General features: G+C 61.2%; 1 protein-coding gene across 3 annotated transcripts in view; it reads right to left on the reverse strand.

The window, feature by feature from the left end:
• Window positions 1-953: 953 nt before the first annotated feature.
• LAT2 (linker for activation of T cells family member 2) overlaps window positions 954-13551 on the reverse strand; it is a 13921-nt gene continuing 1323 nt past the window's right edge. The window contains exons 2-13 of one of the 3 annotated variants that reach the window (XM_021700520.2): window positions 10469-10591; window positions 10016-10055; window positions 7606-7649; window positions 7408-7468; window positions 7127-7164; window positions 6822-6857; window positions 6700-6742; window positions 6168-6223; window positions 5031-5099; window positions 4753-4824; window positions 4224-4345; window positions 954-1332 (exon numbers count right to left, since the gene is read on the reverse strand). In XM_021700520.2, coding sequence (XP_021556195.1) covers window positions 4242-4345; window positions 4753-4824; window positions 5031-5099; window positions 6168-6223; window positions 6700-6742; window positions 6822-6857; window positions 7127-7164; window positions 7408-7468; window positions 7606-7649; window positions 10016-10055; window positions 10469-10562 — 657 coding nt within the window. In that variant the 5' untranslated portion in view covers window positions 10563-10591 and the 3' untranslated portion in view covers window positions 954-1332; window positions 4224-4241. The remainder of the gene's footprint in view (window positions 1333-4223; window positions 4346-4752; window positions 4825-5030; window positions 5100-6167; window positions 6224-6699; window positions 6743-6821; window positions 6858-7126; window positions 7165-7407; window positions 7469-7605; window positions 7650-10015; window positions 10056-10468; window positions 10592-13551) is intronic. The other 2 variants (XM_021700521.2, XM_021700522.2) reach the window with 2 other exon arrangements.

A 13551-nucleotide genomic window follows, 5' to 3' on the forward strand; every position in this document is an offset into this window, starting at 1 on the left:
ACTTCAGAGATGACCAGCAGGAGTCACCTGCCGGGGACAGTGGTGTGACGCCTGCCCACTGACCGGCCTTTTCTGTACAACCACGTGTGCGTGTTGCTTTAGAATTCCCCAGTGAATTTTCTATTACTTTGTACGATCGTTCCTCCCCCACAAGGTACTATTTTTTCCCCATTTTCTTAAATTATAAAAAAATATCAGTGTACATAAAAGAAAGAATAGGGCGCACCTGGGTGGCTCAGTCAGGTGAGCATCCAACTCTTGGTTTCGGCTCAGGTCATGATCTCAGGGTCCTGGGGATCGAGCCCCGCATCGTGCTCCCTGCTCAGCGGGGAGCCTGCTTCTCCCTCTGCCCCTCCCCCTGCTCATGCTCGCTCACTCTCTCCCTCTCTCTCCAATAAATAAAATCTCTTTAAAAAAGGGGGGGGGAGAAAAAGAATTAAGGTCCTCAAAAACGGCAATGTGAGGTTTTAAAAAACATTTTAACATATTTCCTCAATCTTATTCTTCATCTGGAGCCTCATGATCGTGGTGAGGTTTGCAGGGGAGGACCAGGGCCCAGAGGCGTGTGTCTGCCACACACCCCAGAACCGTGTTGGCAGGACTCCTCCCGCCTGGAGCCCCCACCGCAGCCCCACTGCGCCCCGCTCCGTCTCTGAGCCTGAGGTCGGGACTCCCGGGCTGAAGGAACAAGCGGCCAGCAGCTGTGTTCTGGTTTTCCTTCTCATTTCCTAACTGACGGCATTAACTTGGACAGTTAGTGTGGCATCCTGGAAAGTGTGGACTCCAGGACCAGGTTCCTGTCCCCAGCTCTCTCTCTCCTCTCTCTCTTCTGTCTCTGTCCCTCTCTCTTGGGGCCTCCGGGTCTTTTCCCATTAAGCAAGAGGCTTGACTTCCACTCCCTTGGAAGGTTTTGCATGAAGCAAGAAAAACAGACATGAGAATTGCTAGTCTTAGGAAATGCTTTATTGAGATGTTTCAGTTGAAGGAAACATCTTGCCTCTCCGTCTGTGGCTTTTCTGGCTCAGAAGGTCCCTTTGGGCCCCTGGGCTTCCCATGACACAGCTGTGTCCCTGCTCAGTCAGCTCAGCCGAGTCCAGTCCTGGGGCTGGGGAGGATTTGGGGACGACAGAGGGGCGCCACTCAGCCACTCCTTGTTGCTCCTCCAGAAACGGTGTGCTCTGCCCGCAGCAGACGTTCCCACCGAAGGGCACCCGGGTGTCCCGTAGCCTCATCTCTTCCAAGTGAACTGAAGCCCGAAGAATGGAGCGCGGGGGCTCCCCCTCTCTGCTGAAATGATGTGTAATCCTCACAGGAGACGAGATAGACGAGACTCTGTACCCGGAGATGAAGATTATTAAATATGGTTCCACCTATATAAATTAACTGTACAAGTTTATGGATCAGGAAAAAGATCCCAGCAATTGACGTTAGTAAGCAATTTGGAACCTGAGTCCAAAGCAAAAAGGCACAGGAATACCAGCAACACACAATGTTTTCAGACGTGGGGACGGGGGTGCAGCTTGCCCTGACCCTCGGGCATCGGATCAGGTCAGAAGCCATGCTGCCCTCAGCCTCGGGCTCCTGCAGAAGCCAGGCCGGGGCCTGATGTCCCGTGTAACTGTCCTTACCCCGGCCGGACGGACGGTCCTCCGGACGCCTCGGTGCATCTCCCAGGGCTAACCATGGCGGGTGTCGAGGTTGGGCAGCCCCGGAGAGAGAAGTGACCCCCGGGGGAGGCAGGATATAGCCCTCAGCCTGGTGGTTTCTGCCACCCCACCTTCCAGCTCAAAACCCTGCACAACCCCTCCGGCTCCTGCCCCATGTCTCTGCTCCCCTCTGAAGTGGAACTTCTGGGATGTTCTCTACTCCCTGTCTTGGGACTCCTGTGTTCTGAATACAAGGAGGCCTTCTCCCCACCACCATCGAGTCTCATCAGTGCCCACCAGTGCCCGGTGCATCGCCGCCTGCCTGGCGCCTGCTCACACCCTCCCCAAGTGCCTTTCTCGGGCCCAGGACACTGCCCTTTGCCGCTTCGCCTCCCAGCCTCGGGCCTCATTGCTGGCCCCTCTTCTCGGCCTCACTCCCCGGGAGCTGACAGTTGTCACTCTCAAGGACAACGCCCCGCGTCTGTCTCTAGCCTGGCCTCGCCCTCAGTCCAGGCTCAGCTGTCTAGCTGCCCACTTCATATTTCTCCCCACGCGCACAGCTCGAGCCGAACACGTCCAGAAATAAGCTGGCCTGCCCACAGGGCCTGCTCTGCCCACAGCCTCTCACACCTCGGCTGGGGACAGTGACATCCTCTTGTTGCTCAGCCAAAAAACCTGCAGCCCCTCAGCTCCTCTCTACCTGGCCCCCCAACACCCAGTGCATCAGTGAGTCCTGTGTGCTCCACCTTCAAAACCAACTCCCGATTCGGACATAACGGGTAAATACAGAACATTCCATCCCAAACAACAGAATACACATTCTTTTCAAGTACACATGGAACATCCTTCAGAACAGACCACATGTCAGGCCACCAAACAAGCCTCAATAAACGTAAGAAGACTGAAATCATACCATACATCCTTTCCAACCGCAGGGGTACGAAACTAGAGATCATAAGAAAAATGGAAAAAGGCAGACACGTGGAGGTTAACCAACACGATACTAAACAACCAATGGGTCAACAAAGAAATCAAAGAAAAAATATCAAAAAATACACAGAGACGGGGCGCCTGGCTGGCTCAGTCGGGATAGCGTGCGACTCTTGATCTTGGGGTCGTGAGTTCGAGCCCCACGTTGGGTGTAGAGATTACTTAGAAATAAATAAACTTAAAAAAAAAATCTAAGACCAAACAAAACCCTATTCATGTTGGCCTCCACCCCGAGCCAAGAAGTCACCTTTTACCTGGATTCTCACTGGTCTCTGTGCATCCCTTTCTGCCCCCTGAATTCATTTCCCTCCTCAGCAGCCAGGGATCCCGTTCCCAGGCTCCCAGGCTGCGCCCCCTCCCATCTCAGAAAACCCAGGGGTCGCTGCGTGGCTGCCCCCTCCCCTGTTGTCAGACCCTCTGGGCACGCTTCTGCCCCCCTGCGCATCCTCCCCCCCCCCCCCCACCGCGGGCCGGGGAGGGAGCACCCCCAGCTGCCCTGGGCAGCCCAGCTTCGTGGTCCGCGGCCTCCTCCCCGCGGGCTTGTCTCCACAGGGCTTATCACCCGCTCACATGCTGCCTGTCCTTCCTGCCCTTTCTCAGCCCACAGCCATCCATGTCATCACTCTCACCAGAGTGATGTCCTGAACGATCAGGGATTTGGGTGGATTTCTTTCTTTTCTAAGATTTTATTTTTAAGTCATCTCTATACCCAACGTGGGGCTCGAACTTGCAACCCTGAGATCAAGAGTCACATGCTCCGGGCACCCATGGGTGGATTTCGTTTATTGCTGGGTCCCCAGCACCTAAGGCTGACTTGCCCCCAACAGGGGCCCAGTAGATGTTGGGGAGTGTGTGAGCAGTGGGCTCAGGCTTCTACGGCCTCTCCTGCTGTGGGGCCCTCACAGCCCAGGAGCCGCCTGCCCGCCTGCTCCGATCGGGACTTCAGAGGGCCTTCGAGAACCCACTGGGGTCGGTCCTGTCTCCCCGTGGCACAGCCTGGGCCCCAACAGCTGACTCTAAGTGGGGCCTGGGATAGGAGGCTGAGCGCTCTGTGCGTTTGGGGGCCCGAGCTGGTGCGCGGGAGCACTCAGCCCCATACTGGCCGGCACAGTGGGTGCTGCAGACTCGGTCCAGCTGTGACCATCATGGGCGCCATCCTCTACCTCCCAGTCCCACCCCCGTCCCTGTGTCCTGCACGTGCTGTGTCCCATTTGCTCCATTTTGCAGGTGAGGAAATGGTCCCAGAAGGTTGAGCCACTTGCTCGAGGTTGCAGAGAGGCACCCGGAGCCTACCCGTTCACCCCACAACTCACCAGCCTCCCCGGCCTGACACCCCCAACAGTCGCCTGAGACCCTTGTGTCTGCCGTGGAGCTGTGACCTCACCGGGCCTGCCGTGGGCGTTGGGGGCAGGATGGCTCAGGAGCTCAGTCCCAACACCCTACAGAGCCACCCATTTCAGCACCCATGGGTGCTACCCCTTGACCCCCCACTGGGGCTCCCATGTGGCTCCTCCAGCCCTGTTTTTCCCTTGGGATGGGGCCCCCCAGGTCTGTGAGGTCCAGAACCCTGGGCTGAGGCAGCTGTACCTTCCTTCCAGATCCTTCCTAGGCTTCTGTGGCTGCCACATTCTGATTCACGTAATCGGGGTCCTCGCTGTCCTCGTCTGGGCTGCCTGCCAGGGACAGAGGCTCTTCCCTCGGGACTCGCTCTGCGGACCAGCGGGTAGATGGGCAGACGGTGGGCAGACGGTTCATGCGGACACACCCACACCTGTTCCCCCAGCCAGAGGCTCGGGCCCAGGCCCCCGGATGCCACAAAACAGCCTGCAGGAAACGCTACACGGAACACTGTGCCGGTCCCCATCTCTGGGGTTTGCCACAGATTTCTGCCCCGGGGGCGGCTGAGCGGGCGTCCTGGTCCTGGCAGGGTTCCAGGCCGCTGTGGCCACTGATGGGCCAGAGGCGTCACTGTGAAGTCAGCTGCAAGGGCTGCAGGGGAGCCTGTGCCCCCCCGACTGTCCCTCCCTCCCCCCCCACTGCCCGATCCTCCCAGGCCAGGCCCTCCACAGCCTGCTGAAGCTGACCACCCGGGAACCCCTGCTCTCCGGCCACGCACCCACGGCCCTCCTGGACTCCCGCCACTGCCGGATGGATGCCGAGTTCTGGTAATCCTCGGATCCCTCGTCACCTGCAGGGAGACACCGGGAAGGTGGCAGCCGCCGCGGCTAGTCCTCAGGCCCCCTGCATGCTAAGGCCGGGACCCCCGGGGCCTCGTCCAGGTACTCGAGCAAACGGTGAACCTTCGGGCTTCGAGGCAGGGGGTGCCTTTGAGCGGCGTGGGCGGGCCTGGCCGAGGAGGCCTCTCCGCCCAGTTCCCGGGGCTGGCGGCCTCACCTGACTCGGGGTCCTTCGGCTTGCAGATGAGCACGTTCTCGTACGAATTGGCGTCATCATCATCGTCATCTGCCAGGGAGGGGGTGAGGGTCAGGTTGGTGGGGGGCCCTGCCTGGCGGACCCGGCTCTTCCTCCCTCCCTCCCTCCGTCCTGCCTTCCCTCGGCAGGTGACCTGTCCTGCCAAGCCCCCAGCCCTCTGGGTCCCCCACAGGGTCTCCGAACATTCTCCTGGACAAGATTCTTAGCGGACGCTGGCCTGGCTCCAGCTCCTTCATGGTCCTCCGAGGTCACCCCAAATGCACTGGGGAGGGGAGATGTGGGGATGGGCTTGCAATCAGGGAATTGGATAGTTGGAAGGAAGGAGGCCCATTGCTATCGGGCAACGAGGGGCAGGGAGAGCCGCTGGAGGCCAAGGAGAGACGGGAAGCAGGCCTAGGCTGGTCCTGAAGCCGTACCTTCGGGCAGGGCAGGGTGGGCCTAGGCTGGATGTGGCCCTAGCAGAGCCTGGCACCCCCTCATTGCCCCTGCGAGCTGAGCTCTAACCGCTGCCCCACCCCGCAGCCTTCTGTGTCAAAGGGGCTCCAAGACATGAGGGTCCCTCCCATATTCAGCAGGGGCAGGGGGGAGGAAGAGGCCCCCTCTCTCTGCCTGCCATGCGCCCCAACCCCCAGCCCAGCGTGGCCTCCCCAGACCTCTCAGCAGGCCCGGCCCATCCTCGGTCCTCAGTTTCTTCTTCTGTAAAGCCAAGGTGTTAAGGGCCCAAGATCCCAGCCTCCTCAGAGCCTGCAGGGCTCAGCATCTGTCAGCAAGGTTGCCCGGCCCAGGCCCTTCCTCTGAGGTCCCACATGTACTCATTAGTGGCTGCCCAGCCCTGAGGGGGGCCTGCGTGACCAGGGGCTCAGCCTCCCCCGTTGCCCCTGGCCCCAGGTCCCCTTCTAGTTCCCTCACCTCTGTGGCCCACACCCCCTCCCCTCCCTGCCTCCCACACATCCCTTCCCTACTCTGGTCCCCCACCACCAGCCTCCCCCGGCTCCCCAACTCCACCACCCATCCAAACCTAGGCCCAGCCTCCCCCTCCTCTACGGCCTTGGCCTTCTGCAGCTCGCCCCTTCCTCCCCTCCTCCTCCTGCATCTCACCTTCCCTGGGCTTCTGGATCTGCCCCCAGTTGTAATAGTCCATGGTGATGGGGTCTCTGGCAAGAAAGCACAGACCCAGAGCGGTTGCTGGGCAGGCCGGGGCTCAGGGTGGGGGCATCGTGGGGGACATGGATGACAGGGCTGCTCCAGCCATCACCCCCTGCCCCCACCCTGTTCTTCCCTGGTCCCTCTGTCCCTCTTCCCTGGGCCCCTAAGCCACCCAGTCTGGCTCCAGCCATCCTGACTTGTGACTCTAGGCAAGTCCCCATCTTTCCTGGGCCTCGGTTTACCCATCTGTGAGACTCCTTGAGGGCCCTTCCTCCCTTATCTCTGGGTGATGCAGACAAGCCCTCCCTAGAGCAGGGCCACGTCCCTGTCCCCACAAAGCCATGGCCAGCTGAGAGGAAGTGATGCTACTGAGCACCTGCCTGGGCCAGTGGGTTCTAGGGCCGGAAGCTTTCATAAAGGGGGAAGCCCGGCGGGGGTGGGTGGGGGAGGGGAGGAGGTGCCGGCCCTGCAGAAGGCCACTCACATGTAGGCTGCATTGGATCCGGATCTGGATCCATGTCTGCTCCCTGCAGGAGGAGGCGAGGATTAGGCCCGAGCACTGGGCCCTGGGCCCCACCGCAGCCCACCTCCCAGGATCCCACCCACCTTTGCTGAAGTTCTGGTACCTGGAGGACTCAGAATCTGGAAGAAAGGCCGGGCTCATTGCTTCCTCCCGCCCCTGCCCCCCCCCCTCCCCAAGGGAAGGGCCTTCAAGGACCCAGGCGTCTCCTACCTTCCCACCTTGACACCTGCTCTCCATCCCCTCCCCCACTAGGCCAACCCAGGGGCCTCCTGGCCCAGCTCCCCTGGCCCCCCAGGCCTCCCCTGCACAGGTACTGTCCCACCAGGTATTCACCTGTCTCAGTCCCACCTCACCCCTGCCCCCACCCCTGTGTCTGGGGGCCACTCACCCTCGAGGCTGGGGGAGAACCTCAGCAGCTTGTCCTTCCTGCAGGAAAGGGGGAAGGGAGGGGCTGAGAGGGGCCGGATGGGGAAAGGCCTTGGGGTTTCTGAACCACAGTCCCACAGCCCTACAGCCCCCTCGTGGGGCCCTCACAATCCAGCTCTGGGGCTCTGAGGTCCAAGGTCTTGGCCTGAGCTCAGCCAGGTGGGGCCCCCGGGGCTCTCCTTCCCATGGCCTCCTATGGGGCTGTTGACCCCTCCGGGCCTCGGATGGGGGGCTTGTCCCTACCTTGTTGGCGCCACGTCGGAGTCTGTGTCCACCAGGGGCCCTGGCCAGGCCTGTCTGACCACTGCAAAGGACAAGGGGCTATTGGCTGGGCCTCCAGTGCTGTCCCCCCACTCCACCAGATCGGGCCTGGCCACAGTCCCCATATGGACACCCCCAACCCCGAGCCCAGTCCCTGGACCCTTCGGTTCGGGGACTCACAGGAATAGGTCCGGGCCACTGCAAAGTTCTGTTGATTCTCTTCCCTGGGAAAACATGGAGCTGCGCTGAGCCAGGGCCCAGCCTCCCACAGCCCAAGGGACGGACAGAGAGGAGAGATGGACAGACAGGGCCGAGGAACAGAGAGGGGAGGGACAGACCAGGGCGAGAGTGAGGAGCCGCCACCCCTCTGGGCCTCAGATCCAGGGCTCCCCCTTTCTGTGAACTGCCCGCCAGGCACCCACCCTTCTCATGTGGCCCCGAGCTGGAGCCTCCGCGGCCTCCCCAGGAGCCCCGGAGATGGTCCGGAAGGTCTGTGGGCAGGGCTGGGGAGGTGGCCCTCAGATTCTGAGGTGAGGGTCGGGCGGCTCTTCAGGGATTTCAACTAGAGGGTACCTTCAACCCCTCTTGAGACGTCCAAACACACCATCTACTCCCAAGTAACTGGCAAGGTAACTTCAAGGCTTAGCAGACACAGCAAGGTACCTGGCCCTTCTTCCTCTGAAATGGATTTTTATTTAGGCCCATCTAAAAGACTGTATTTTCCAGCCTCCCTTGTGCCTGAGTATGGCCATGTGATTAAGCTCTAGTCAATGAAATGTCAGCCAAGACTGTTGGGACTTCAGGAAAACTCCTTTAGAGGAGACACTGCCAACAGGGGTGCACCCTTTTTGTCCCTGTCCTTCATTCTTACTACTGCCTGGAACACAGAGATGAGGGCTGGAGCTCTAGCTGCCATTATGGATCATGAAGTTCCCTTGAGGATGGAAGCCGATGCTAAAGATGGTAGAGCAGATTAGCTAAACATTTAAAGCCTTTTGGGTCCCTCCTCTGGACCAGAAGGGGTACCTGGCCCAGCCTTCCAGGAGCTCCCGGGGAGGAGCGGCTGGAGGGGTCAGGGTGACCTGATTTAGGAAGGATGCCTTTAATGCCTGGGCAGGACTGAACCCAAGTGAAGTGGGGAGAACCCAAGTCTCCCCTCCCACCTCCTCCTGCCCAGGCCCAACTTCCCACTTCCCACTATGAGGCAGTTTCACTTCTGGCTCAAACAGCTTATGTTTCTAACATCAATCAGAGGCCCAGAGTGGGCAGGCACTGAGAGAGGAGGGGAGAGAGGAGGAGATACTGGGGAGGCCTGCCTCGGGGCAGAGGCGTTGGGGGGGCACCAGGGGAGCCCAGCCCCCTCACCCCTGGTGGAGGCTGTGGGCGGGTCATCCAGAGGACCAAGTGGCCAGAAAAACCCGGCCCCAGCGGTGAGCATGGATGGGGACATTCTATTTTCATATTTCATTGCGGTTTTTCAGTTGCAAAAGGAAATGAGAAAGGGTGTGTGTGCATTTGTACATGAGTTCCTTCCCCAGGCAGGCACACACAGGCATGAGGAGAGGAGTGCACGCCTGAGCAAGAGTGGGGGGGGGGGGGCGAGTGGGTGTGAGCCGGCGTGCTGGCCCGTGCGTGCGCATGTGTGCACGCACGTCTGAGGGGCCCCCGGGTGCTCCGTCGGTCACTTTCCTGCTCAGCGCAAGGACACCAGTGGCTGCCCCCCTCCCTCCCCGGGTTGTCCTTGGGCCACACCGTGGTCTGCAGCGTCCCGCATGGCTGACCCTCCCAGGGCTCATACATAGAGCAGCTCGCCTGCCCCCGAGGTGCCTGGAGCTCCATCCTGCCGGATCCAGCTGCTCCGTCTGGGGTCAGTGACCCCCCAACCCCATTTCCTCTCTACCCCTACTTCCCTGAGCCCTTAGGACAAAGGGCATGGGCTCTCCCCACAGTCAAGACTCTCCTCCCTCCTCACCCAGCTCATGCCTCTCAAGATACGCCCACACACGCCACCTCGTCTCCAGAAGAAAGTGTCCGCCCCAGTCCTGCGGGGGACCGCCCACCCTGTTCTCTCTCTGGAATGTCCCCTTTTGCCTTCTTTCTCTCTTAACATCCTCCCCACCTCCTCCATCAGGCCTTCCCTACCCCCCAAGGACATGCCCACATCCTCCTGGAGGAGCTCTGTTAGCATTTTCCAGGGGAGACTTGAGCATGGCTCATGTTTTGCTTTGTGCCCAGTCTTTGTTCCCCACATTGCCCGGGAGGGCAGAACTCTCTGTCAACCCCCAGCACCAGCACGGTGGGCTCCCCTGGGCGGGGGGCAGAGGGAGGATATCTGGAGATGCAGGGGGGCATGCTGGAAAGTGGCACCCCCTCCCCCCCAAAGCCCTCCTGGACCAGGTCGGGGAAGCGCATGGAGAGCCCCAAGGGTCCCTCCCTCCCTGGACTGCTTGGGACCCACTAGAGCCCAGTGTGGAGGAGGTGGGAGTGAGGGGTGAGGGAAGGGGTGCGTGGACACATGAGGGGATGCCCATGTGGATGCCCACAGTCAGGGCACACGAAATCACGGGGCTGGGGACACCGAGGCACTCACAGGCTCCTCTGCTCATAGATCTTCTCGGACTTCTTCATGGCTGCAAGAACAAGACCGGATTAGCGAGCATCCCCAAGCCGGGGTGGGAACTGAGATCCAAGGTCCCCCTCCTCTTGTCTCCCCTGTGCCCTGGGCAGGCCTCAGATGGGACGTGGGGGCCGGACCGCCAATCCCTGTGGGCCACCTCTCATGGACAGGGTGCTTGCTCACCACCTATTAGGAGAGCAGAGTGTGGAGAAGGTGGATGCTGCAGGCAGCACAGCAGCCCCCCCCACCCCCGTTTTTCCAGAACATTCCCCTGCCCCAGCAAAACCAAAGCCCCACGGTGAGCCAGACCCACCGTCTTCAGGGGTGGTTTAGGGGCTTCTTCCCTGCCTTGTGAAACTTCTCCGACCGCCCTTGGACCGCAACCAGGGCTGGGGACCCCGCCCTTGTCCCCGAGCGCCCCCCTACCTGGGCGGGAGCAGCGCACGCACAGGCCGGCCACAGTCCCCAGCAGCAGCAGCAGGGCCACCCCGGGCCACAGCAGCTCGCTCTCCACATTCATGTCCGCTCCTGGCCACGCGCCCTGCAGCGCTGCAATGTAGGACCCCCTGTGACCAGCCCTCTGGAGTCCCCCCCTCCCGAGCCCCACACTGTCAGGTGTCTGTCGCCCCCGTCTCCTGACAGCCCCGCAGTGGAGCCCAGACCACGGGAGCACCACCTCCCCTCCCTGTCCGAGGACCGGGTCAGGCTGCAGCCAGCCCTGCTCCCCCATCTGACCCCAGACCCACACCCCGGGCCCCCAGGGCCATCCCCCACACTTGGTAAGTGCTAGAAGGTTCTGGGGACCCACCAGACAGCACCATGTGTACGTGTCCCAACCGTGCCTTTGCTTAATCCACACAACCACCCACGGGGGGCGGGGGGAGGCAGGGAGAGGCTCCCAACATTTCACAAACACAGAAACTGAGGCTGGGGATCCCAGCTGCGAAGGAGAAAGACAGGATTCAAACTCTGGCCTCTGGACCCTAACTCTGGCTCACCTGTTGCCTCCTGTAAACCCAGCTTTGCTCCCTGAGCTCAGTCCTCGGCCCCTTCCAGAGGAGCCCTGGCTGCCCCCACGCACCCCAGGGTGCCTCTTATCCATGGGCCCCCTGGGGGAGCTGGGAGTGGGATTTCTGTTCTTTCTTTTTTTCTTCAAAAATATTTTATTTATTTGTCAGAGAGAGAGAGAGAGAGAGCACAAGCAGGGGGAATGGCAGGCAGAGGGAGAAGTAGGCTTCCCACCGAGCAAGGAGCCCGACGCGGGGCTCGATCCCAGGACCCTGGGATCACGACCTGAGCTGAAGGCAGACCCTTAACCGACTGAGCCACCCAGGCGCCCCGGGGTTTCCATTCTTTAAACACCGAGGGGTTCCTGAGGGCCTAAGGGGGAGAAGGGTACTCTGGGTGGAGACCTGGTGGGCTGCCCAGGGCTGGTGGAGGTAGGATGTGCTGGGAGGGGGGACTCTGTGGCGTGAGGAGGCTCCAAACCCCGCCTGGCACTGGGCCACTGCTGGGTCAGTGACTGGTCCCTGGGGTGGAGCATGCTGTGATGGCCAGTCTTTGGCAAGGCCACAGGCAGCCACACACCAGGGCCTGGGCGGGGGACAAGTACAACCCTCTTGAGGGGGCTTCCGAGGAGAATCACGGCAACTAGAGAGACTCAGTCTCCTGGCGTGGCCGGGGACACAGCTGAGGGCCACAGTGGGGTCTCTGAGGGGGCCCTGCCCACACCCCTGAGCATCCCCTCTGTGCATGTTGTTTTTCCCGGCTCAGCCACCTGGGAGGAGGGCTTCTCCCCATTTTACAGCTGGGGAAGGCGAGGCTCAGGGAGAAGCTGAGCTCCGTACTGCCCAGCTCCTGTTTTGGGCTCCCCCAAGGCCTCAGCTGCAACCACCTGTCCCCCTCACCTCTCCGAGCTTCCCGAACCCTCACGGCACAAATGACAAGGAGCCTCTGAGCAACCCTGAGCCTCCATCGGGGCTGTCCCGGAGAAGCCGCCTCTCCTTCCCCAAACACCAAGTGAGTCAGTGGAAATCTCTTGATGGGATGGCCCTGTCACCCCAGGAGGGCGTCCGTGGGGAGCCCCCTGCTCTTGGGCCCTGGGCCCTGCCCTTCCAGCCTGCACAGCCTCCTCCTTCTGCCCTCTCTGCTGTGCCTCTAGCCCAGCCCAAGGCCACTTCAGGCTGTGTGGGGTTGGAAGCACCAGGTCCTGGAGGGAGGACTCCTGCCCGTGCCTCAGGGTGTGTTGGCCTCAGTCTTCTCATCTGTAAAATGGGCATCAACCCAGTGCCTTCCTCAAAGAACTACTGGCTGATGAGAAGCAGCCTGGCTCAGTGTCCGGGCTTCCCGGAGAGAAACCTGCTAGGGCTCGTATTTCTGGCCGGCTGGTTTGGAGGACTCGCTTGTGCTCCAGAGGCCTAGCACTTGAGGCCCCAGGACCTGGCCTGCCGACCTTTGCAGCTGTCCTGGGGAAGGGCGGCCCTCCGTCCCAGGGGATCCTGGCCACCAGAGAGCCCTCTTGCTTCCTGGCCCCCCGTGCTCTCCTGGGTCAAGCAGCACAGTCGGGGTGCCCCCAGCCCCGGTCCACCATATCTGCCTGGCACTGGGGGAGGGCAGGGGACGAGAACGCCGAGTGGGCCTCCGCTGTTGAAGCCTGGCATTGCTGGCCTTCCGTAGCCCCTCGGAAATGGGGAAATAAGGACACTCATCCCTCGGGTTTGTCATGAGGCCCAGCATTGAGATGATGCATGAAGGTGGGGGAGACACAGTTGCATGACTACCGTGACTTGCCATCTCAGGGTCCCTGTGGAAGGGGAAGGGGCAGCCTTTGGGGGTGGGGGGGCCAGCAGCGGACAGCGTGGAGCAACCTTACCAGGGCCTCCCTGCCTGGTGCCCAGGGTACGCGAGCCTGAGCCTCCCTCCACCGCCCTACCGCCCCGCGTGCAGGCCCTCATGCCGGGACCCCCAGGGCGGGCTGGGATCCGCCCCAGCCCCTCAGTTGTCACAGACACGCCAAGTGTCATGTGGGAGATGCCAGGGAGGAGAGTGAGGCCCCGAGAGGCGGGTACTTGTCCAAGTTCATCCAACTAGCCACAGAGCCAGGATCCCCAAGCTCAGGCTGGGCTGATCCCCAAGGCCCTCCCTGCTCTTTGACTCCTGTTTTATATTACCTTTTTAAGAACCATGAAATATTTTTTAAAAGAGAGATCAATTTGAGGAACAGGCCAGCGGCTGCCCCTGGACTGACTACATCTGCACTCTGGCCGGGCTTTCCCAGCCAGGATCTGAGGGCAGGCGGAAGAGGGTTGGGGGAGGAGGCTGAGCCCCCAGGAGACGCAGGCCCAGCGGCCCCCAGAGGGCCCCAAGGGGCAGGCAGGGCTGGGTGGGGTGGGGAGGCGAGGAGGCCACAGGCCGAGGTGCTGCAGGCCAAAATAGCACAAAGGGAAGTGCGCAGTTTTCAGATGAACAAAGTTTGCACCAGCCTGGCGGGGGGGGGGGGGGGGGGGGGG

The sequence above is a fragment of the Neomonachus schauinslandi genome, chromosome 5, assembly GCF_002201575.2.
Source record: "Neomonachus schauinslandi chromosome 5, ASM220157v2, whole genome shotgun sequence".
NCBI classification, from domain to species: Eukaryota; Metazoa; Chordata; class Mammalia; order Carnivora; family Phocidae; genus Neomonachus; species Neomonachus schauinslandi.